The sequence below is a fragment of the Callithrix jacchus genome, chromosome 10, assembly GCF_049354715.1.
Source record: "Callithrix jacchus isolate 240 chromosome 10, calJac240_pri, whole genome shotgun sequence".
In the NCBI taxonomy this organism is placed as follows: Eukaryota; Metazoa; Chordata; class Mammalia; order Primates; family Cebidae; genus Callithrix; species Callithrix jacchus.
The window spans coordinates 96,691,264-96,717,751 of NC_133511.1; the positions used below are offsets into that span (position 1 = coordinate 96,691,264).

Genomic DNA, 26,488 nt, shown 5'->3' on the forward strand with positions numbered 1-26,488 from the left:
AGACTGGGGCTAGATTTCCAGTGAACACATGGCTTGGCTGTGCTTCTTCCTCTGCTCTAGACTCCTTCTCTCACTCCCTTACATGGTTCAAATAAGAGTATTCCCTCAACAAGTCTCTTGCACCAAAATCCTGACCTCAGGCTCTGCTTCTAGGGAATCTGACCTGAGATACAGTAAAGGAAGGGAGACCTATCAGCTATTCTTTCTTTATAGTAACTCTTAAAAGCATCATTTTTTTTCCATTTCCAACCAGACCCATTTGTCCAGTTCTCTCTCAGCCTCCTAAAATCTGCAAGAGCTTTCTAATTGTATATGATTCGCCTCCATCACATCTGACTTTCTATACTCCAATCCCAGCTGAATTTTCCTAAAACGTTGGTTTTATCATTACTAAAGAGAAAACTCTTGGAAGCTAATTTTTGAAGTTTTCTATTAGCCAGTCAGCCAGCCAGCCAGCCCATCAGGGGTACTCAACAAATACTTGTTGCGAGTATCCTATGTGCAGATCCTGTGCAAGGAATATTAAAAAAGGCCCAGTCCTTTTTCCTAAGCTTATGTCTAACAAGAGCTTACAGATAATTGATGCCATTAAGACAATCGATGCCATTCCAACTTTCTGTTCTTTTCTGACCCTAGTATGAAGCACTATTTTACCTAAGCAAATCTGTTCATTATCCCTGTTCACTTTTAACCCTACACTTCACCTATCAAACTCAAGTCCTTCTCAAGATTTAGTTTAAGATCTTCCCTTATTGCTCCAGCCAGCAATGGCTTTATTGGTCAAAGCCACTCAACAAGTCTCTAGGACGTTCCAAACTTTCCCACATATTTCTGTCTTCTTCTGAGCCCTTCAAACTATTCCAACCTCTGCCCATTACCTAGTTCCAAAGTTACTTCAGTTTTGGGAAATTTATAAAGGAAAGAGGTTTAATTTAGGAAAGAGGTTTACAGTTCAGCATGGCTAGTGAGGGCTCAGGAAACTTAAATCATGATGGAAGGAGAAGCAAACACATCCCTCTTCACAGTGTGGCAGGAAGAAGTGCAGAGGAAAGAGGCAAAAAGGCCCTTATAAAGCCATCAGATCCTGTGAGAACTCACTCACTATCATGAGAACAGCATGGGGAACCACCCTCATGATCTAATTATCTCCCACGAGATCCTTCCCTCAACATGAGGAGATTACATATCAGATTATAATTCAATATGAGATTTCCATGGGGACACAGAGCCAGATCATGTCAACCCAGCAACCCTCCCATTTTAGCAACACAAAGTGATTCTTCTGTATATCACCAACTCCGAGGACATGTTTTCATATCAAGAAATGTGGTTGGAGGGCTGACAGCCAGGGTAAGCATTATTACATCCAGAGGTAAGAAGAAAAACAGAATCTGACACTTCCATGCCAACACAGAGAAACTGAAGATATTCAGCAAAGACTTCAGCCCTGGTAAGGAAGAGGCTATTTCTAAAGGCTGGGGGTGAGTGGACTGAGAGCAACAAAATAGTTAGGGGACTGTAGGGTATGTGGGGCAGGGAGCCAAGCAATTCAGACAAGATTCCTAACATCATCTAAATCCACCTTGAATTTCTAGGAAAACATACTAGCCATTATTAACAAATGCTTCCTACATTTCTTTCATTAACTTTCTCATCTCCAAAAATTCCAAACCTTTCAACTCCTAGGGCTGAGACTATCTGGTACTTTTATAAGAATCTAGTGCCAGGCGTGGTGGCTCATGCCTATAATCCCAGCACTTTGGGAGGCCAAGGCGGGTTGATCACCTGAGGTCGGGAGTTCGAGACTTGCCTGACCAACATGGAGAAACCCCGTTTCTACTAAAAATACAAAATTAGCTAAGCATGGTGGTGCATGCCTATAACAGCTATTCGGGAGGCTAAGGCAGGAGAATCGCTTGAACCTGGGAGGGGGAGGTTGTGGTGAGCTGAGATCATGCCGTTGTACTCCAACCTGGGCAACAAGAGCAAAACTCCATCTCAAAAAAAAAACAACTCAGGAAACAGCTCCCCTATTACCCCATCCCTCAACCCCATATTGGAAGTAGAAAAACATGAGTATGGCCCCACATATTATTTAGCAATGAGCAATGACTCTGAACCTTCCCAAAGGTGGCATCATCTCCTTTTTCTCACTTCTGCACCTACTTTATACAAGGTACTAAGAAAATTACAGAGAAGTGTTAAGTGAACATGAGAGCTTCTTTCTTCTCCTCCCTTCCCCGCAAAAAAAGGCTGAGGGGATAGAAAGCTCAAGAAAGGGCATTCCTGACAGAATGTGGGAAAGCTGAAAATCCTCATCTCCTTCATCTCTAGGTCCCTCAGAGAGTCATTTATCCCAGTGTTCTACCTCTGACCAATGTCTGGTTTCAGACAAACATTAGCGTAACTGTTAGCCTCTCTGCCATGTAATTACTCTTGGGCCAGCTTACTTTGGCCCCCTGCCAAATGGAAACATTCACAAATCTGCATATGTATTTGGGTTTTGGGATGTTTAGTATACTCTTCCTACATATCCACTCACTATTTTCAGTAAAACAGGTTGCTCTAACAAGGCCTTTTTCCTTCTCTCCCACTACTGCCTCATTGGGGTATGGATGGTTCAACGTGACATGTATTTCACTTAGTTCTTTATACACTCACTGAATAACATTTATTGAGCACCTATTAAGTGCTAGGCCCTATGCAAAAAATGGTGAACAAGGCAGCCATGGTTTCTGCTCTAAGTGAACTTAGTCAAGGGGAGATAACAGACATTTTACCAGTAATCACAATTCTGATGATTACAGAAGGGGACAATGAGAATGTAATAGGAATGTATGCTTCCCAGTAAGAGTCTCCCAAGAGAGTATGGCAAAATACAATGCTTTCCTGAACATGAATCTGTGAATGGAAAATAAATCTTGGGGCCCTCAAATCACTAAGCGAAAGGGAAGAGTCAAGCTGGGAACTGCTTAAGACAAACTTGCCTCCCATTCCATTCAAAGTGATCCCTCTGTTTACTGAGATAAATGCATATCTGATTGCCTCCTTTGGAAAGGCTAATCAGAGACTCAAAAGAATGCAACCAATTGTCACTTATCTACCTTTGACCTTAAAGGCCCCTCCCCACTTAGAGTTGTCCTGCCTTTGCTTTGAGTTGTCCCACTTTTCTGGACCAAACCAATGTTCATCTTACATATACTGATTGATGTCTCATGTCTCCCTCAAATGTATAAAACCAAGCTGGGCTTGGACCACCTTGGGAACATGTCATCAGGACCCCGTGAGGTAGTGTCATGGGCCTCTATTCTTAACTTTGGTTAAATAACTTCCTAAATTGACTAAGACTTGTGTCAGATTTTTCAGAGTTGACAAATCTCAACAGCAGTAACATTAGAATTCCCCTTTGGATTGTTCTTGCGTCTCAACCTTTTCTCCTTTTGAATGTTCTTGAATCTCTACCTCTTTCCCTTTGGACTGTCCTTGAATCTACCTTGTCAATAGTTCTTTCAGCAAGGTCTCTGTCCTACACACTCAACTGCCAAAGAAAGGGCCTTTGTCTCACTTGATTACCTTATTGCCTCTAAATTTGCTAGCCACACCTGGTGGCTTCCAAAGTAATCAGACCTATACCTGTCCCAGTCCTCCTATGCTCAGGTACTTTTCCCTGGAAAGTCAAGATTCTGCTGGGTTAGGAAGCAGGTGGTAGCTGGACTCTAGTGAGGACCTAACATTTAGCATAACCTTAGAAAATAGTTCCCCAAAGGGTCGTATCTCAGCTGCTCAGGGACTGCCATGTCCACCTGACTGTTCATATACTTACCCTCCCAGAGTACTTAGAGAACCTTATGCTCCAACCATAGATTACATTTTATTTCATAGAATCTACCTCTTATTTTATTTTCATGGTTTTATTTTTAACCAAACTGTGAAAAAGATAAAGCACTTCTCAGTTTGCTTTTCTGTTAAAAGGTCTATCTATAATATAATTATATTTCCTTGGCCTACTTCAAAAAGGCCAAAGTCAGTTACAAAATTAAATAAATCTGGGTGATCCCAACATTATAATTTTCCATTTTGCTTGTGCCAAGCAAAATGAATACTGCCTTTCTTAACTTCTAGAATAAAAAGCAGCAAACTTGTAACTTCAAATACATAAGCTTATTAAAAGTCTTCCTAATTTTAAAAATTCATTCTCTTGTAGTTGGGCAATAAATTTGAAAACACAATGCTCTGTCAAGTAGGTATAGATAATAAAATTAAATATGAACAAGCACATCATTTCATCAGTGTAAGATGAGTTTCTAAAATACAAATGCTCTGACAGTAAGAAAACATACTGCTATATTCAATTATATCATCTGCCCAAAATACAATTGCTTCTATGTTTGGTAAACAGATTAAATCCAGGTCACATTCCTGTGTTCACCTGAGTTTCTAGTCACTCCCTTTTCTCTAAATACTTGTGCTCTTTGTTTCTGCATGTTTTTAAGTGTCATCATTTATTGCTATAGGCATGATGGCTATATTTAACTAATAATGACAGTGGTTGTCATTAGATTTTAACTCAGTAACACTAGTCTGACATATCATTTGAAGTATGTCTTCAATTTACATTTGATTAAAATTACAAACATCCCATCTATTGTGCCAATCAAAATGCTGTCACCCTTTCCCTGAACTTTTCTATGAACTTTTTAAAAATAAATTATGGCAGCTTAAAGCTAAGGCTAGCCCTGGGTCATGAACATATTTTAAAATACGACTTTTGAAACAGAGTAGAGTAAGGCCACTTGGGGCTCCTTTTATAAACGGCCTTTATTTTGACCTATACCCTAGATATTGAGAGTTCAAAGCCTTTAACTCGTATTCCCATATCATACTGGGATGGGAATACATAACTGCTTGGCAGGTATTTTAATTTGGTTGTATTTATTTCAAAATGCAGACTTAGCAAATACCTTTGTTAGTAAAATCAGAAACTTGTGACAACTTGTATGAAAAGCTTGTGAAAACATACCTTGAAAAGATGGAGCAAAAGAAGGAAAATAAATGAGGGCAGGTAGAAAAATAATATTTTAGGTAACTATCATATGCCAGGTTTTTATATCATCTTATTTACTTCTCATAATACATCTGTGAGGTGTAAACTTTTTTTTTTTTTAGATGGAGTCTCCCTCTGTTACCAGGCTGTAGTACAGTGGCATGAGCTCGGCTCACTGCAACCTCTGCCTCCGGGGTTCAAGCGATTCTCCTGCCTCAGCCTCCCTAGCAGCTTGGACTAGAGGCATGTACCACCAAGCCCAGCTAGTTTTTGCATTTTTAGTAGAGACAGTGTTTCACCATGTTGGCCAGGATGGTCTCAATCTTTTGACCTCGTGATTCACTCACATTGGCCTCCCAAAGTGCTGGGATTACAGGTGTGAGCCACGGCACCCAGATGAGTTATAAACTATTATGCTCAATTTATGATAAGGAAACTCCGGCTTAGTGAGATTAAGTGACCAGTCCAGGTTCACACTCTAGTTTGCTTTCCTGGCAGTGATTAAGAAAGTACAAACAAATTTTGTTGTTATTTTCCTGAACTAGCCAGCTATTCTAGGAAGGTAAAAGTGGTCACGGGGTTCTGACTAATAGCCTTGGAGTCTTAGTTATGTTTATAAGATGGTATTCTCAGTTTTTGGTTTAGACTAGGGGTTTATAGACACTTAATTTTCAAATAACTTATCTTTATTAGAAATATCCAATAGTCATTTCAAGTATTATTTCCCCGCTATTACAGATAAGGACATTGAAGTACAGACCAGTTTGTCCAAGACCATACATAGGGAGTAGAATCTTGCAACATTATCTGACTTCAAGTCTATTGTCCATTAAAATAAACAATAATGCTTTTCTCAAAACTCTCCTAACAGATGTCTAAACCCTTCAAAAGTGAAAAGTTTGAAAAAAACCACTCTGAAAAAACAATTATAGAATATATAAATGAATTCGCAGGTAAAGTAACAAGTAGAGTAGGCAGACAACTAAGAGATTTGATTTAAAGTTAACTGTTTCATTTTCAATTTTGTAAATGAAAATTAAAACAGGTGTTTCATTTTCAAAATTCCCTCTTCCTTTTGTTTCCATGACATTATTTGTTATTATGCCACCCCTTTTATTGCCTTTATAACACTTACACTGTCAATAGATGCCTTATTTAGTTGTTTCTACATTTATTGTCTATTTCTTTTTCCACCTCATTAGAACCTAAGCTTCATGAGATCTCCATCTTGTTCACACTACTACATCCTTAAGGACTGGAGCAGTCCCTAGCACATTGTAGGGTCTTGGTAAATTTTGTTGAATGGATAACTGGATAAATAAATGGTCTTCCCTAGACAAGGAACCATACTTTTTATTACCTGCCACACACTGTCTCAACTCTAGTCAGTGACTTATTCTTCTGTCCATTGTCATCTATGTACCCAACTTGAGGTGATAAGGACAATAGTAATAACCCTTCTCAGTTAATTACCTAGTGAAAATGAATATGAGAATTCTTTGCAGTTGTGACAGAAAGTCATTATCCAAACCCTTAAGGTCAGGTATGGTTTTATATCTAGGTATTTTAATACATCAAAATGTTAATATGGTGCTTATATCATATTCATGCATACATCAAATATTATGTATATGATACAGGTCAAGAATAGCAGCCCACAATCAAACACACTAATTATTTTCAGCAATATAATTGACTAGTTACACTAAGTAAGGCTCTGCTACCAAATGAGTTATGAAAAACTATTTGGTCTTTTATATTCTTGGATTTTGGAATAAAGATGAGATTATGGACATGTAGCATTAACTCAGGGATTGTGAAGAGTAAATGTAATACATTTAAAGCATTTAACTGTGTGCATAAAGCATTCAAGTTAACAGGACAGTATAGCTTTGCAAGTATCTGTAGTAAACAAATGTAGTCTCTGTATATGAATATAATTCAACATTTCATGATTATATCAATAATTTAGGTTTTTTTTTAATGATCTGATATTTGATAATATAAGGAGATGCTGCCAGCCACATGCAAGGTATAAATTTACCTACTGGCTAAGAACACTTTTTTGGTCCATCTCTTATAATTGTCTTCAAATCCACATCCATTTTATAAGTAAGGATACTCTATTCTCTTATTTACAGATTTAAAACTTTGGAATAGAAAATACACAAAATACCTAAAATAGTTTTGCTCTCACTTATAGAAATATAAAAATCATATGATATCTCAGAAGAAAATGGTAGTATTTTTCTCCATATAATGCCATCATCCTCCTTTTGAATATATACAGAGAAGTGAAAGTTAAAATGTACAAATGATCTCACCTAATAAATACACTCTTCAAACTAAAAGATAAAAGGGAATTTGGGAAAGCCAGTCCTCACAACTGTAGCTGATGAATTAAGTAGTGGTTGCCCTACAGATGAACATCACATAGGCTGGTATCAGCTTTGGCAAGACTAAAGCAGCCATTGGTGTAGTAGCACTATTGCATTCTGTCTCGAGATCTAGCAGCAGAAATATTAAGATATGATGAGATGTGAGTAGTGGGTCACTTACTAAAACTTGTGCTTTTAACATAACAATTTAAAAACCAACAAATTCAGTAGACATATAATGGAAGAGAATATAATGCATGAATCCAGGTTCATTAAACTAATGTCTTTGTTTTTTGAAAAACAAAATATGACAGAACATTTCATTATGATGTAGATATGAGAAAAAGTGTTATGCTGCTATTTAGAATGTGTCTTGCATGTCATGGAATTGAAATATTTCCAAATCATCAATAATTAAAATGATAGAATCCATCATTTCACTGACACTTCTACCTGAAAAGATGGCCTATTTTAAATGTGCTCACACTATCCTTGTCAATCACAAGCTGTCACAGCAAATTATTTCATTTTGTAGATCACATGGCAGTTAGTAGAAAATCTCTAGGCTTAAGTTTAGTATTAGGTGTAGTATCAAGAACTCCTTTCACACATTTTTTTCTGTGACTACATATTCACAATACAGGATATAAAAGATTTAAAATTTTATTCATAATATCAAGTTTCACTTCTGGTTAACAAAACGCAGGACTGAAATGAATCACTGTAAATGATAATTCTGAAAGCCCAGTAACAGAATAGGACATATTGGAGAGAGTAGAAATATAAAACTAAAAAATTCTAAAGACAATCAGAGATCCATATGATAGAACTTGGACCTAATGGATTAGGTCTAAACAGTGTTTTCCCTCATCTTATTTAAGATATTCAGGCAATCACAGGACCCAAACCATTTATTATGCTATGTTTGCATTACTTACAGCTCCTAGCAGTTATAAAGGAGCTGAATTCTTATAAACCCCATGGATCTGATCCAAGAATTTTCACTGTGTCATAATTAAGCAGAAGATTCAGGAAACTGTGAATAAAACCTAAACCACATGGTCATGAATGAGAAAACTTAATATGCTTTTTCAAACAATTCATTGACTTCATATTCATAATTTCAATGAATTATTAAAAAATGTTAGAAACTTTAAATGCCAGAAGTACAATACCTAGTAAGGCATCATTATCAACAGTATTTATGTGAAATATTTATATTTTCCTGATCTTTTCCATATACAATTAATGCTTCTGATTAGGTATTCAACTTTAAAATGTAAGAATTATTCTAATACTGCATTTCAACAAGGAATGCTTCATGTCAGGCTTGACCTTGGCCTGACCTCTATATGAAAGCTTTGTGTTTCAAGGTATGTGATGAATAGCTCTCTGGCTTTCTATTAGATTCAATGCCACTGGTTGTCAACAGTGATGCTCAAAAGGCATAGTAAAATAGTTAAAATATCAGAGATGTTCTGTAGGATTTTTTTTCTCTTAGTAAATCTGGAAATAGTTCCTAGGCAATTTTCTCTATCTACATTGCTTTTCCAATGAAAAAGAAAAACCAATGAAGTATGGAAAGGTAATTGCCAAAATATATACTGACTTGTTTAGCCTTCCAATACCAGAAATAAAACAAGATCCATTTGATTTATTTTGTAAAATAGTGTTCTCAGGTTGAAGGATTTATAAGTTATCTACTGAGTTTAAGTTCCTTAAAGACCAGGACTTCTATCCCTATCCTGGGGCACACATAGTAGGTACTAAATAACTATGTATTGATTTAAATTTTGATTGAATTGCATTAAATTGAATTTAAGTCGGAGATGAAGAAATAATGATAAAAAAAGAAATCAGACTATGAGTTCCTGCTTTTCTCTTCCTCTGACCTGGCCTAGTATTAAGCACATACAGACTCTCAATAAATGTTTGTTGAATGAATAAAACCTTCAAATTAAAATAGTGACCAGTTACCAATTGTAAACAAAATATTCATGCTCATTTAGAAAGATACATCAGTAACACTCAATTCTGCCAACTGATTTTCCTATTTACCTTTATCATGTTCAATTTTCCAACTTCTGATCATGTCTCTTTAAGTTCATCTACCACTTTCAAAGTTATTCATACATGTTTTTATTTTAATGGTACACTTGTGGCTAGTTGGAAAACTATCAATTTATCTATGAAACAGATGACAGAAAGATAGTCTTCAAGCTGATGTAGGTGGTTTGAAAAAGTGTTAAATATTACCTTTCATATATAAATGTATATATATTTACGTTGATATTCTTAACATTGTGAAACCAAATATAGTTGTTTAAGCTTATCTATAAGTTTAACTTAAATGAATGGCTTTTCCCCATTATACTTATCCTAACTCTTTTTAATGGACATGTGATATGCTAGTCTGTGTCCAAGCTCACCTACAATTTCTTTTCTCAAAAGACAAGGCACATCTGCCACCTGCTCTACTCCGTGTCCCAGCAACAACTGTCGAGCAGCATAAAGATTGATTATCAGTCAAAAACCATTGCACAACACCAGATTTTGGTGGGTTAAGCTTGCTGATCCAGCAAGAGATGGTGTGAAATTTTCAGGAGTGTGTGCCAACATTTTGGTGCTAAAAGAACAGCAGTGCATGTCACAGTGAAACACAGCCAAAGATATGCAGACAAAGCAGAGAAGTTTTTTGTTCTGGACTTGGCTTTTGAAAAGGATAAAAGAGAAAACAAAAAGTAGGAGGAAATTAGTTAGTACATTTAAAAATCATCCACCAAGCTCAGTCATGTGTGTGACATTATTATTTTAGGCATACATGTCCAGGAGATTTTCCTCTTAGCTTAGCCATAAATAATTGTTATATGTCTCTTCTACAATACCATTATGAAAGGCAAGCATTTCTTAGTAATAACAATAATCAAAGATCTTAATGAAGTAATATTTACATATATAGCTGAATTTTTTTAAAGTCACAGAAAAGTATTTGCCGTCTAAGACTCATGTTTTTATATAAGCAAATGACTCGATTAATATAAAATTAAAGCAGCCAGCCGTATTTTAAACTTACAGCAAAATGTGAAAAATATAAGAGTCTACACAATCACATAGGTAATTTTCAATGAGCATTATAGCAACAAGTTTCTTTACAATAACCAAATTATCTTATATTTTCTATTGAATTCAAGAAATTGCTTATTTCCTGAAGATCAAATATCATTAAAAAGATAAACATCCTAGTACGATTTTATACAATAACATTAACAGAAGAAAGATTTTCATCACCTCATCTGTAATGAACTCCAGAATTACTTTTCTTCTACTTATGCAATTACTGCCTAGACTTGCCTTTGATTCACTAGCTTTAGAGAAGTTGCAGAAAAAATTACTTCTAATAAAGTATAAAAAGCATAGGAAAGCACAGCAGTTAGACGTACTGAATTTTTATGGCAAAGTCCTTATTCCTCAAGTTATTTAAATCCGATTACCATACATAGCACTTGATATCAAACTCTGGCTACAACATGCTTGGGAGAATATTCTTAGAGAGTAGTGCTTTTATTTCACTCTTAAAATGTATTCCTTTCTACTGAAGAAAGAAAAATGCTAGTTTTTTTTTTTTAATTTTAGAAACTCTCCACATTTCTGAAATGTTGGAAGCAATGAGCTTTTTGGAAAACCTTAATTGAAAATGTGTGTAGGATTATATTTTAAGGTAAAAAATAAATAAGCTGGAACATGTATTATGTTAAATGTTATTAGGAGAATCATATGTATGTAAGAAATATATGTTCATTATTGGCCACATTTTCATAATTATGTTGATACTATCTGAAAAAAGATCAAGAGTGTAAATGAATAAATGATACTTGAAACTTGGAACTATTTTCTGAGAGAATAAGTCTAATGAATTATGTCTGTTGAGTGTCACAGAAACTAAACAGTAAATTCAATAATCTCTGATTTAATTTATTATATTTTCACCATTTAACCTCCTGCAGGCTCCCTAATGTCTATTCAGATCTATATTAAATTAAGCACCAATGCTAATGAAGGGCAATAAACGTGGCTGTCAGTGGATTTTTCTTTCATTAAGCACATTATCCTATTACTGAGCTGTAAATGCGTAAACATTAGTTTTGTTAAACCATGCAAAAAAGACAGGAAGAAAATCATTTTTTAATTGCACCCCTTAAGCAATTTAATATATATTGGGGTAGGGTCTTTTTAAAATCTTTTTTTACCTTTAATTTTTTTGAATGGATCTAAAAAGGGCTCTCCCGTTGAAATATAAACATCGGCTTCATGGGGTATGTCTTCAGGTTTGAGGGCTTCCTTGCCGTCTGCCAAGAACACTCGTCTTGCAGCCATGTTCAGATTCAGCTTTTTTGTGCACTCTTTCAGCAGCTAGAAGAAAGCGAGAAGGAAGACAAAGTGATTTATGACAAAGAAAGTAATACATTTCCCTCAAAACAAAACGTTCTAATGATCAGAACAGAAACCCAATTGAGTCACTTGCCAAGTTTAGTAACTTGACCAATATAGTTATTTTCTAGCAGTTGAAAATATAGAAATAAAAGGTAAGTCACAGCATGAAGCATATCTAATTATTGACTAATTTCAATCTTTAAATGATCTGTCATTTTAATAATGCTACAAGGTATAATGCCATTATATTTGTTTAATTAAATACACTATATATTAAATTTGTTTAAAAAAAGGAGTAAAATTCCTATGGAATCAACATATATATAAGCAATCTGCAGATTCAGATTCTTAGAAAGAAAACATTAACAATAAGTTTATCATTTTTTATATTTTAAAGAGAGGAGGGAAAAAATAAAGCACAGAAAACTTTGGAACACTAGTTACCAAGGTGATGGTTGGTACAGTAACTTTGGCAAAGACTTTTCTAGATCCATTTTTGTAAGCTGTTACTTTAATCACTCTTGGTTGAAGTTTGTGTCTTTGAGACAATCTCTGCCAATTCTTGGCTGACCGAAATTTTAAAGAAGAGAATTCTACAACCCTGAAGAACAAGAAAAACAGAAAAATTGATGCATGTAAAAACTTTTAAATAAGTTTTATCCTGGATTTTTAAAAAACAGATATAAGCACTAAAGATTGTTCCTATGTATAGAAGTATTCCCAACAAAACTTTTTATGGGGTAAGATTGTTGTTACAGAGTAACACTGTCACTATTTAAATATTCAAAAAAATTTAAAACAGTGTTTGCCAAAACTGCTTATATAAAACATATATATCAGAATAAATGATTTTTATCATTTTACTTATAAACCACAACACTCCTTTAAAATATATATATGTAATATACAACTAAAAATTATATATATATGTTATGTTCTGATAGCAAAAAATAGTAATATGGTCTTAACATCATGAAACAGCAAATGGCTAAGATTCTACCCGTTTTCATGTTGATCAAAGTTCTTTAATATTTTGTAAAATGATTTGAAATTCAAAAAGATTTTATTTTAAATTTTTATTCCAAGGTTAATTGTATTGTTCTTATTTCAAATTGTTTGGAAGTAGTAAAAATGAAGATTTCTAAGTTTCATATTTGGGCAAAACTAATTTTGATCTTTATGATTTTTCTCAGCAAAAGTATGTGGTAAACTGACTAACACGTCTAATTTTTACATAATTCTCTAACTAACCAAGTTAATTCATAATGACACAGAAGCAAAGTAAACATTTTAAAATAAAAATGTCACATAAATTAAGAATACAACATATCCACATATTCAAACATCTGAAAATAGCGAAGTATTAGTTTCCTGGCTTTATTTTTGTTTTTACCAATGTTTTCTTCTGTCTATGAACTCTTTGGTTAACAGTTTATGATAACAATATCTTGATGTAAAAACATATTTACAAAACATTTTATAATAATTTCATTTTACTCAATTCTGTTTCAAACTATTGGTTAAATATCGAAAGAAAGCATTTTTATCTTTAAATAAGTATCGTATAAGCAAAGAGATTTCATGATCCTGGCCTGAGTCTGCCTCAAATATCCTTTTCAGAGTTTCTGATTACTCAGGTTGAAGTGTATCTCATATTTCCCATAGTGTAATTAACAACATTCTACTCTGGTGCTTTCAAAGAAAAAAACAAAAACAAAACAAAACCCTAGAGCTGTGTTATATTTTAATGTCTGAGATCATCAATTGAAATATTATAAATTCTATTCAAAGGAAAGAACTTCAACAGTAGGTTAAAAATAACAGAGAACAGCTTTGATTACCTCAATTGACCCACTGGAGCATTGACAGGTCTGTTTCTCTTGGATGCTGATATAAAACAAGAATTGTTTTTACTGTTTGATTTGTAGCTATGTAGGTCTGATATTTCATCATGGCTATGATCTGATGCTGTTTGATGTGTAGAGCAATCTTGAAGTCCTGACCCTTCTGATACTGCTGCTGAATGCACAAGTCTGTTGGGGCCAAACTGAGGCTGCAAATAATCATCAGTAGTTTTAATAACTGCTTTTTCCTGGGATGACATAAACTCTCTGGAAGAAACAATGCATGGAAGAATACAATTAATTGATTTGTAATCATTTATTAACAAATACCACATAATAACAAGCTGTATGCTATGTGCTACACAAAATACTACACACTTAGCCATTATTTTGTTTAATACCTACAATATTCCTGGGAGTGTGTATTATTTTTATTCCCATTTACAGATTTAAGAAATTGAGGCTCAGTGAGGTTAATTAATTTGCCCAATGTTACATAACCAAGAACTGTCAGGGTGGGAATTTGAACTCAAGCCTATCCTAAAACAAAACCCACATTCATAACCATTAAGCTTCATTGCTTTACTTAATTCAACCAAAAGGAAGCTTGCATGTTTAAAACAATTTAAGTATAATTTTTAAATTCTTAGGTCCACCTTATTTCCTAATAACTAACACTCTGCTGTTAAAAAGATGTGGGTCCTATTCTAAAGAAACTTGCAAACAATCTCCCAATAGAGAATATATGTTAAATAAACTGAAACTGAGTAGGTATTAACTTTAAGACGAAGAGACTTCTTGAAGGCCAATTTAGAATGGGTGGGAATAAAGTTGGTAAAGGCTTCACAGCATCCCGGAGATTAGCATCATTAACTTATCTTGGTTTCTTCAGGACTGTCCTGGTTACTGGTGGTCACACATTCCAGGAATTCCCTCAGTCTCAGACAAACTAGGACAGTTGGTCACCCTACTGGTATTTAGGCTGGAAGAGTAGTATTTGGATGAACTATAATATGTGAACAGGGGACCACATGACCTGGAATGATATATTAATCTATGTAGATACCGAGTTAGGAAGATGGATAGGTATAGAATGTACTGATATGATAAAAATAATAGATGTTTCAACATATTTGCAAATACTGAGCTGTGTGATCAGGCATAGAGGATAGTCAGGTTCCATGTATTACTGTAATTGGAAGTATCTTTGCACAAACCAAATCTGCTTCTTTCCAATTTGCTCATTCCTCAATAGCTATTGCATAATATAACCCCCCCAAAGACACCCCCAATTGTAAATTAACATATGTTCAGTGTCAAAAGCTCAGCAGAGACAGCCTCTCCTCCAAATCTTTCACATCCACAAATGTCATTATAATGACAGTTATTTCTTCTGGCCTACCCTCTTTATGCTCACAAAAGAGTAAAATGGTCAATTATTTCCTTTGAAAAACTGAACGGTAGTCACATATCACAGGGAAAACAGATGTTCGTGTGTGTCTGTGTGTGTGCGTGTGTGTGTGTGTGTGTGTGTGTGTGTGTGTTGACGCAGCAGACCAAGGAGAACTACGCCGGAATTCAAGCAGTTGTATTCTGTTGTTGTTTTCACATGCTTCTATCCAAGTCTGTCCTAGACTGAGTATAGTACTGGGGAGAGAAATGGCCTTCCCTACACTCTGAAGTTCCAACCAGGTTCAAAACTGTGGCAAACAGAGCACTGAAAGGGTCTTTGGACTTTAGCTCTGGGAAAGGTGGGACCTCCCTTCAGATCATCTAAGTTACTCAGATTTTGGTAACAGTGGTGAGTGAAGGCTTACGGTAGCAATTATTTCAAACTGGCAGTGTTTCTGCAGTAACAGTAATGGAGCTTCACATGGTCATCAAGCTCTTCAACCTGAGGGAAGAACAGTAAACAGCCAAGGGAAAGAATCATAGCTCTCATATAGTTCCCAGTTTCCAATAAACAGTTACTTGAAGAGAAGATTCTCATATTTTTTAAATGGAATTTCCTACTTAAAAGCAGAATAAGGTGCTTTTTTAATGAAGAATTAAAAGAATTTTCTTTTTTAATGAAGAATTTTGTTCATTGTGAAATATTCTTACAAATATGCTAATGATTTTAATATCATAATACATTATTCTACCACCACAAGGCAAAAGGTTTTTATTTTTTCATAATCTGAAGTTTTAATCATGTTATATCCTCAATCCTATTGCCTTCTGACATAACACTGTTTTATAACAGTATTTTATAATATTATTCATGTTGCTCTATGCTCTTTAGGGATTTTGCTTAAATGTAATATTTTATCAACTATATTTATATAGCCCTCTTCTACCTAGTTATGCATATGTTATCTATCATTTTTGTCACACATATCTTGCTGGTCTTCTGGTAACAGCACTTGCATTATTTCAGGAATTCAAATTCTTCCAAACTCCACATGATCCTGATTGGGTTAGGACAATAGATTATAGGAGATAGATTTACCCAGTGAATGGTAGAAATAATTACATTTAAATATATGGTTCAACTATATACTTATTTATTATCTGGTTTTCTCTAGTAATTTATATTTAAAAGTGGGTGAAGGGTTAGTTTTTCATGTTAAAGAGTTAATATTGCTGGGCACTGTGGCAATGCCTATAATCCCAGCACTTTGGGAGGCCAAGGCGGGCAGATCACCTGAGGTCAGGAGTTCGAGATCAGCTTTGTGAACATACAAAATATATAAAAATTAGCTTGGCATGGTGGTAGATGCCTGTAATGCCAGATACTCTGGAGGCTGAGGCAGGATAATTGCTTGAACCTGGGAGGCGGAAGTTGCATTGAGCCCAGATTGCACCACTGCACACTCCAGCCGGGGTAGCAGAGCAAGACTCCATGTCAAAAAAAAAAAAAAAAAGCTAATATTATTCATCTACTATAAATAGTCTTCAGCTTTGATTTGTTTTACAACATTGATGACATATTTTCAGTATTTATTTTTTGTAGACAGAGTCTCACTCTGTTACCGAGGCTAGAGTGCAGTGGCGCGATCTCAGCTCACTGCAACCTCTGCCTCCCAGGTTCAAGCGATTCTCCTGCCTCAGCCTCCCGAGTAGCTGGGACTACAGGCATGTACCACCACACCCAGCTAATTTTTTTTTTTGTATTTTTAGTAAGAGATGGAGTTTCACTATGTTAGCCAGGATAGTCTCCATCTCTTGACCTCATGACCCACCTGCCTCGGCCTCCCAAAGTGCTAGAATTACAGGCGTGAGCCACCGCATCTGGCCTCAGTAGTTCTTACACACTCTCAAACTCACCTTTTTAATAACGATTGACATGTGTTTCATAGCTGTTAGGTGTTGGAGAGGATGATCACATACCCTTGCAAAGCCAACTTGTCCCACATGAGAATTAAACCCACATAGTCAGTTTACGAAATTGGTGCTGGAATGAAGGGTGTTAGGTTCATTTATCTTTAAAGAAACAGAGAGGCACACTTAGGCTTCAAGTGATAAAGCTTATTATGAAGATACATAGAAAGTTAAAAAAGTAAATAAAACCACTCCTGCAGGGCACAAAGAGAGCTGGAAGGCCATTCATGACTGAGGATACAATAGTGACTTAATTCAAGTAGACTCCATGGTTTTTGACTCAGCACCTCCTATCTCCTTCTGTGTCAACCTACCTCTGCTTCATACATCATTATTGTCTGATTTACCTCTAATCTCCTCCTCTTTCCTCATGCCTTCTGCTAACTTCCTCTATGTGTCTCCTCATTTCTAAATTGCTTTCTTCAGTCTCTGTCTACTATATGACTTACATTCATATTCCTCAGAGAGTTTAATTTCATCACTACCCAGGATAGGGCACCCCTGTTGGGCAGAATGCTTATGCCAGGCAATCTCATTCTACTGGCAAGCCTGCATATGGGAAAGTACCTATCAGTGGCCCAGCTAGAGATAGGATAATAGGATACACCCTGGAGGTACACAGGAGGTAGGGTAATATGGGCTCTCAGTGCCTCCCAAACAAGGAAAACATAATTGGCAGGGGACTTGCATGGTCTGTCTGGTATACTAAGATGAGTAGAGACACTATATACTGATTGATTTTTAAAGTATTCACTAAAATACTTAATATAATTTAAATTTCTGACAGAAGTGTTTCAATGTAACAACTGCTGAAATAGTGCTCTGATTCTTGTGATTATTTTAATATTAGTCATTCATTTCTAATCACAGACGACTATAAGAATATAGTACCATGATTGCAGGCCCAGTCTTTGGACCATATGACTCAATAGTCTATTGTCAATGTTGCCCCAAAGAGATGTGGGTCAAAAGGAAGGATCAGGTTCCTTGATAGTCCTAAAGACGGCAATCTTGAGGGTGAAGAATTTAACGTAAACAACTGCCAGAATGATAACCTGATCATCATAATACAGGACTTTATTACATCCTCAAAATCCGCCTGATTTATTTTTGAGAGTCCTTAAAGCAGTACATTATAAATTTCTAAAAGTATCTCCTATATCCCTATAAAAATATGTTGCTATATTTAGAAGACCCCATCATCTCAGCCCAAAACCTCCTTAAACTGAAAAGCAACTTCAACAAAGTCTCAGGATACAAAATCAATGTGCAGAAATCACAAGCATTCCTATATTGCAACAACATAATTAAAAAGAGCCAAATCAAGAGTGAACTCCCATTCACAATTGCTACAAAGAGAATAAAATACCTAGGAACACAACTAACAAAGAATGTAAAGGACCTCTTCAAGTAGAACTACAAACCACTGCTCAATGAAACAAGAGAAAACACAAACAGATGGAGAAATATTCCATGCTCATGGTTAGGAAGAATCAATATCGTGAAAATGGCCATACTGCCCAAAGTAATTTATAGATTCAATGCTCTCCCCATTAAGCTACCAATGATATTCTTCACAGAACTGGAGAAAGCCACCTTAAACTTCAGATGGAACCAAAAGAGAGCCCACATAGTCAAGACAATCCTAAGCAAAAAGAACAGAGCTGGAGGCATCAGGCTACCTGACTTCAAACTATACTACAAGGCTACAGTAATCAAAACAGCACAGTACTGGTACCAAAACAGAGATATAGACCAACGGAACAGAACAGATGCCTCAGAGGCAACACTACACATCTACAACCATCTGATCTTTGACAAACCTGACAAAAACAAGCAATGGGGAAAGAATTCCCTGTTTAAAAATGGTGTAGGGAAAACTGGCTAGCCATGTGCAGAAAGCAGAAACTGGACCCCTTCCTGACACCTTACACCAAAATTAACTCCAGATGGATTAAAGATTTAAACATAAGACCTAACGCCATAAAAACCCTAGAAGAAAACCTAGGTAAAACAATTCAGGACATACGCATAGGTAAGGACTTCATGACTAAAACACCAAAAGCATTGGCAACAAAGCCAAAATAGACAAAGAGGATCTCATTAAACTCCAGTGCTTCTGTACACCAAAAGAAACAATCATTAGAGTGAATCGGCAACCAATAGAATAGGAAAAAATTTTTGCAGTCTACCCATCTGACAAAGGGCAAATATCCAGAATCTACAAAGAACTCAAACAGATTTATAAAAAAAAAAAAAAATCAAACAAACCCATTCAAAAGTGGGTGAAGGATATGAACAGACACTTCAAAAGAAGACATAGAGGAGGCCAACAAACATATGACAAAAATGCTTATCTTCATTTGTCCTTAGAGAAATGCAAACCAAAACCACATTGAGATACCATTTCATGCCAGTTAGAATGGCGATCATTAAAAAAATCTGGAGACAACAGGCAGGGGAGAGATAACATGGGGAGAAATGCCAGATATAGGTGATGGGGAGATGGAGGCAGCAAACCATCTTGCCATGTATGTGCCTATGCAACAATCATGCATGATGTGCACATGTACCCCAGAACCTAAAGTACAATAAAAAAAATGTTGGTAAGAGTCACAGCTGTTTCCACTCTCTTTCCTCACTGCCTCTTTGCTGCCACTACATATAACAAGAATGAGGTCCATGCCAAGGTGATAACTCAGAGTGTTCACAAACACTCCAGTGCTTGTGGCCAGAATAGTCTAGTACAGGGATAATGAAAAGAAACACCTCTCCAACCCTGTACTAGTAAGTCACCTAAACTCTGAAGCAGCTCAACTTTTGGGTAGACTCCCCAAGGAGTCTTCTTTGAACAGTTTCATCAGCTTTGGCCCTTACTTGTCCAATTACAGGGACTCTCATCCAGGCCCTCCATATTGATAATGATAGTAACAATACTAATAGCTAATGCCTATTTAGCATTTATATCAGTCACTGTTTTAAGCACTCTCTATATATTTATCATTTAATTATCACAACAGCCCTATATTATTATTCCCCTTTTATAGATGAGTAAGCCAAAGCCTTATGGTGTTTGAACTTATATCTACAATCTTACTGTGATGGTCAATTTTATGTATCAACTTGACTAGGCAATAGGATGTCCATATATCTGAGGAAACATTATTTCTGGGTATGTCTGTGAGGATGTTTCCAGAAGAGATTAGCATTTGAACTGGTGGATCAAGTAAAGCGATGGCCCTCCCCAGGGCAAGTGGGCATCATTCAATCTGCTGAGGGCCTGATTAAACCAAAAAGGCAAAGAAGGTTGGAATCTGGCTTCCTCTGCCTTACTGCTTCAGCTGGGACATTAATCTTCTCCTGTTCTGGTCACTCTTTTTTCTCAGGCCTTCAGACTCAGATTGGAAACTATACCAATGCTCCTCTGTCTCTCAGGCCTCTGAACCACACCACTGGTTTTCCTGGGTCTCCAGCTTGTAAATCGCTAATCACAGGACTTCACAGCCTCCAGAATTGAGTGACCCAATACCATAGCCTATATATACATAATATATATATAAAATACATATAAAAAATATGCAGTATATGGGCTGGGCATGGTGGCTTATGCTTGTAATCCCAGCACTTTGGGAAGCTGAGGTAAGAGGATTGTTTGAAATAGGGAGTTTGAGATCAGCCTGGGCAATATAGCGAGACCGCATCTCTAAAAAAAATCACAATAAATCTTAAAATCAAATGAATTTTTTAAAGTATAAATTTCAAAATAAAATAAAGTATTATAACCTATTGATTCTGTTTCTCTGGAGAACCCTACTATATTTGCTATTTGTTTTCTGTTTTACCTATCTGTTCTATGTTCCTTTTCACGTCTTTCTTGTCTTTGTTTAGATAAAAAAAATTTTCCATTATTTCATTTCCCCTTCTATTAGGTTGTACATTATAAATTTAACTTTATTTTTTACTGGTTACACTACCCATTACAATATGAATCCTTGTCCTACTAAAGTTTAACATAATTATTAACTCATTATTTTCTAGATAATGCACAAACCTTAAAACACATTATATCTGTTTATTATTGCTTCCTAGAGCTGATGAACAATACCTTTATTCCCATTTTCATGAATAGATGCATCTGTCTTTCAGGGGTCCTGGCTTTACACAGGGAGCTCAGCTCCAAAATATTCCTTGCTTGAGCTTGAGGTTTTGCATCCTGTCCTTCCTGTGCTTCTTGAGAACGATTAATTAATATATATTTTACATTATAATTTCTTTTAAAATCTACATTTTTAAGATCTACATTAAGATCTATACAGCTATCTTTTCTAAAATTCAGGTTGTATGATTGTTTTGCTGAATTCTGTCTTTTTCAACTGATACTCAATTTAATTTAGTGCTGTGATCATTTTCATTTATTGGCCCATATGTAGTCTCCATGAACAGGTATAGTTCCTTTCCATGTGGATTCCTAAACCAAGTGTTCTAGAAAATGGTCTTTTGTCCAAAAACAAAACAGAAAAACCCCTCACCTTCTCCTTACCTACTGTTGAGATTTTTTATAATATTCTGGAACCTGGGCTAGTTTTATAACATAGATTTTCTTTTAAGTATTTCTATGTCACTCTGATCATCTTGTCCTGGAAGTGTATATGGGGACTGAAAGTTTTCTATTACACCTGTAAATAACTCACATATAAACAGACAAAGTAGCTCCTTTTTCAGTACGATTTCTATGCCAACCCCATATGAAGGAATGTGTCTCCTCCCTGTGCATCCACACCTGCCCTGGAAAGTTTGATAGCTGGAATTACTATATCTCATTGGTTATTTCCTATCACATAAAATGCTAGCCCTGAATTTCTGCCAAATATTTCAGTTTATCATTGTATTATTTAAGCTTTGCCATGATATAGAAACATTCTTTTTAAGCCTGAAGTTTAAATTCCACTGAATTGAATTAATCATATTACTTCATAAGTACACTTCCTTTAAAAATCTATTTATATATCTAACTATCTACCTACCACTTACTTCTCCATCCATTATTAGTTTTCTGTAAATGTACAACAAACTACCACAAACTTAGTGGCTTAAAATAACATCTATTTATTACCACACTATTTCTGTAGGTCCAGAGTCTGAGGAAAGCTTAGCTGGATCCTCTGTTCAGGATATCACAAAGCTGAAATCAAGGTATGAGCTGGGGCTGCAGTCTCAGCTGATGCTCAGGTTCGTCTTCCAAGCTCATTCAGGTTGTTGCCAGAATTCAGTTCTTAAACAGCTATAGAACTCATACTGACTATAATTTTTTTTTTGAGACCAGGAATAGCTTAGCTTTCTAAGTTCTCTATAATCTCTATCATTTAAGTTCATCTGATTAGGTCAGGCACATCCAGAATAATCTCACTTTTAATTAACTTAAAGATAATTGATTATGTGACTGAACAACGTCTGCAAAAATCTTTTCTCTTTAGCCATATAATGAAACCTAACCTGATGGTGATATTCCATTATATTTACAGGTCCTACAGATCTTAAACATTGTGGGATTCGGCTAGGCGTGGTGGCTCATGCCTGTAATCTCAGCACTTTGGGAGGCCAAGGCAGGTGGATCATGAGGTCAAGAGATTGAGACCATCCGGGTCAACATGGTGAAACCCCATCTCTACTAAAAATACAAAAAATTAGCTGGGCATGGTGGCGCGTGCCTGTAATCCCAGCTACTCAGGAGGCTGAGGCAGAAGAATTGCCTGAACCCAGGAGGCGGAGGTTGCGGTGAGCCGAGATCGCACCATTGCACTCCAGCCTGGGTAACAAGAGCGAAACTCCCTTTCAAAAAAAAAAAATTGCGGGATTCACAACCCCCTTGATATTTCAGGGTAACATGTAATTACACTCACTCTCTGAAATTTTCATTAAATCTAGTTTACAAATTTTTGCTTCATAAAGCAACAACTAAATAATCTTTAAGGTCTAAAAATATAAGAAAATATTATTAGGAAGGAGTACAGGAAAAAAAAGGTTAAGTTAGACCATAAGAATTAAGGAGATGACTACAGATTAGACAAGAACAATTTTCTCCTCATTGCCTCTTTTTAATGGCATTAGTAAACCTTACTGACTTTTTATAGCAGTTTGAAGAAAACTCCTAGTAAAATCATACTTCTTGGTCTCACATTCAACAATATTTACCAAGTGGTGGTGCTCATTACTCCCCTGTAATATCCCTCAGGTATAACTGCACCCATTGCCTTCCATAGTTCTTATCTGCATACCTTTTTACCAATAGTGCTCACTCAGCTAATCTGTACCTATTACTGTATTCCTTTCAAGAAGTAAATATTTAAGAAATGTTAATCTCAATTTAGAACTTAATTTTCTAGAACCACTTTCACAATAACATTAACTGTCAGGTGAAAGAACTACTAAATAGTTTCATATGTAAATTTACAATTACTGATCATGATTAACTGTGAAGGAAAAGCCATGGTTACTGAAGGGAAAAATTCCAGTAACTGAAGGGGTTACAGGCCTCACCAAAACTGTTCAGGATGACAAGACACATGAGAGAAGTAAATCCCACCAGATCCTAGTTATTCCTTATTCCAAATCATTTCCCCAGGCCCTGTGAATAAACCAATGTCCTGTTTTACATATTGCCATGTTTGCTTTGTTATCTGTTATGTGGTATCAGATGATTTCAGATTCCACTCTGCAAGAGTAAGATCCTTGTTTTACATCTGCTACATTTCCACAGGAACTCAACCAGTGGTTGATACCCAAGAATTATTCTTTGGTAATTATGACATTATGCAAAAATGTATCAAAAATGCCACTGAAAAGAAACAAACACAATTTAAGAAATAAAATATAAGAAAGCTGAAGCCAAGAGTTATGTCAGGTAATGTTGATCATTTATGTAAGTCATTTCACCCATTTCTTCTTAGATAAAATGTCAGTTATTTTTAACAATTTATCTTCCTTACATGCCCATGGAAAGTAACCTATGAGTAATCCTATCAGCTCCACCAAGTAAATCTTCAATGGTCTACAGCCAATAATGGTAATTTCATTTCCCTTTACCTTGGCAGGTTAAGTAATCAGCTTGTGATCTAATTTTGGCCAATGAGACAGGAGAAGTCTTTTAGAGAAAGGTTTTTTGCCCTAATGAAAAAGAGATGTACATGATCAAACATCTATCTTCTTTACTCGGACATTGCAGAGTGAACATGTGATGAGCCATCTTGCAAGCAGGAGGGGTCAAGCCAAAGGATCTAGCCAATATTCTGAGGATGGCAGAGAGAAAGACACAATGAGCCAGACTTTTTGATAACACTGCTGAACTGCTGAATTTAACCCTAAAATTGCTCTCTCTCTGAATTCTTCTTATGTGAGATAATGACTGTTCCTTATTTTTAAAGTCCCTTTCAGTTGAATTTTGTTACTGATAGTGGCCTAACTTACACGGTCAACTTTCCACTACTGCACTAAACATAATGGACATGTAGTATAATCAATAATCTGAATTACTTTTACTTTTAGTTTTATCAAACACCTTTACTAATATTGAATTAATTTCATAACATAAAATATAAACTATCTGCTATTTTCTAAAAATTCTATTTTAATCAGAAATATTTCACCAGAAATTTCAGCATAAGCATAAAATGATGCGGAGTTTTTATTTTCCCTCTTGTGGAAACACAAAACATCCTTGCTAAGTTTAGATTTCTATGGCATACATTTATTTGTGGCTAATAATTCTACTCTTAAGCAGGAAATGTGGCTACTTTGGCAGACTGTGGCTCAAAAACAAACCTGCAGGTCTAAGTTATCATACAATTTGGATATGAATTCAACAGCAGGATAATGAAATGACAGTTGCCAGGGATTTGTACTTGCTGTCATTTCATACTAGTGTTGCCTGTCAAAATGTCTCTTTTTCTTATACAGAAGCCATAGAATTTTTATGGATAGCAATTACTTACAATATTAAATGAAGTACATCAAACCTAACAACCACTCTTTAGTCCTGCATTATTTGGTAGTCTCTTTGTTAAATGTAGTCAACCATTTTCATCTAAATTATTTATTTATACTGTATATTTGACAAGCATATATTTCTTGCTTTATATTTTTATGGCATTTAAACCTTCCTGAAGAGTTTTTTTAATATTATCATTTGTAAAACTTATCTTTATTATAGTACCATTTTAATGGTAATTAAGCCATCTAATTGAAATATATACAAACAAAATATAAACATAAAGGAGAATGACCATAAGCATGTTCAATAATGAATCAGCAGTTTAAAATACTGGAAAGCAACCAATAAAAGAAATAACCCCACTTAAGTTTGGTGAATGTAAGCTTTTATAAAATCTCGAGTACAAAAGCACAAAGATTTTATTAAACTTCATCTTGCCCTTTCCCCAACTTGCCTAAACTTCCAAAGATACAAATAACTTTCTCTAATTGCTAGATTCTCTGATAAAATATAATTTAAACATCATAGAAAATTAGTAATAAAAATAAAAAATTCCCCACAAGTTTTATTTCCAATTCCAGAAGAAAGTGTAATTCTAATTTGGCCTAAAAATATTTATAAGGGTTTTCCAATTGCAGAACAATTTCAGGATATTTTATTTTCAGGATATATTATTGTAACACATAACAAATTTTTACTTGCAACTCAATGATTAATAACCAAAATGTTATGTTCACACTACATATATACTACATAGAAGATATTCAACAAATGTTTGTTAAGTTAAACTTATTTACTTTTGCAGAAGAAAAACTTCTAAAGAAGAACAATTTCCAAGATTTGTAAAGACACATCTCAGCACAACACTGAGGGTATAAATCATTCCACCCAAAAGGAAAAAAGTGAGGTCTTTTGCTTGTGTAGAAGTATACAGAAATAAAAATAAGGTGCATGTAAAATTTAAAATGGGGAGGGTTATAAATATTATATACAACTTTTCCAGAAGAAAGTTAAATTTTCAGAAAGAAACAATGATCTAGTCTTTTAACGTTTTATAAATAAAATATTATATTTATGTATAGATCTGCAGAGATATTTTTTAAGTCTTGAAGGAAAAAATCTGGAAAAAAATTTTGAACTAAAAAATATAATTTGTGGGGTAGCAGGCATCTAGAATGGTAAAGGTGTTACCATGCTTCATTCACTGTTGCTGTTTCCTTCTCACTCCCTTCTGCCACCTATTCCATGGTGGGAAGCAACAGTTCATTTTTGGAATGATGAAGTTGCTAAACTTAAACTGTCCATAGAAAAGGCAATATATCAACATGTTTACCTTGCAAAAAGGATCTAAGATTCATTCCAAGTAAAAAGTACCCAAGATAAATGACATTAAAAAGTGACTGAATAGATTAGGTGGTTGTTAGTATCCTCAAAAGAAAGA

General features: G+C 35.3%; 1 protein-coding gene across 1 annotated transcript in view; it reads right to left on the bottom strand.

Moving 5' to 3' along the window:
* DCDC1 (doublecortin domain containing 1) overlaps window positions 1-26,488 on the bottom strand; it is a 105,553-nt gene that overhangs the window by 34,335 nt on the left and 44,730 nt on the right. Inside the window, 3 exon segments of the mRNA XM_078340784.1 lie at window positions 11,670-11,832; window positions 12,298-12,454; window positions 13,695-13,964. Coding sequence (XP_078196910.1) covers window positions 11,670-11,832; window positions 12,298-12,454; window positions 13,695-13,964 — 590 coding nt within the window.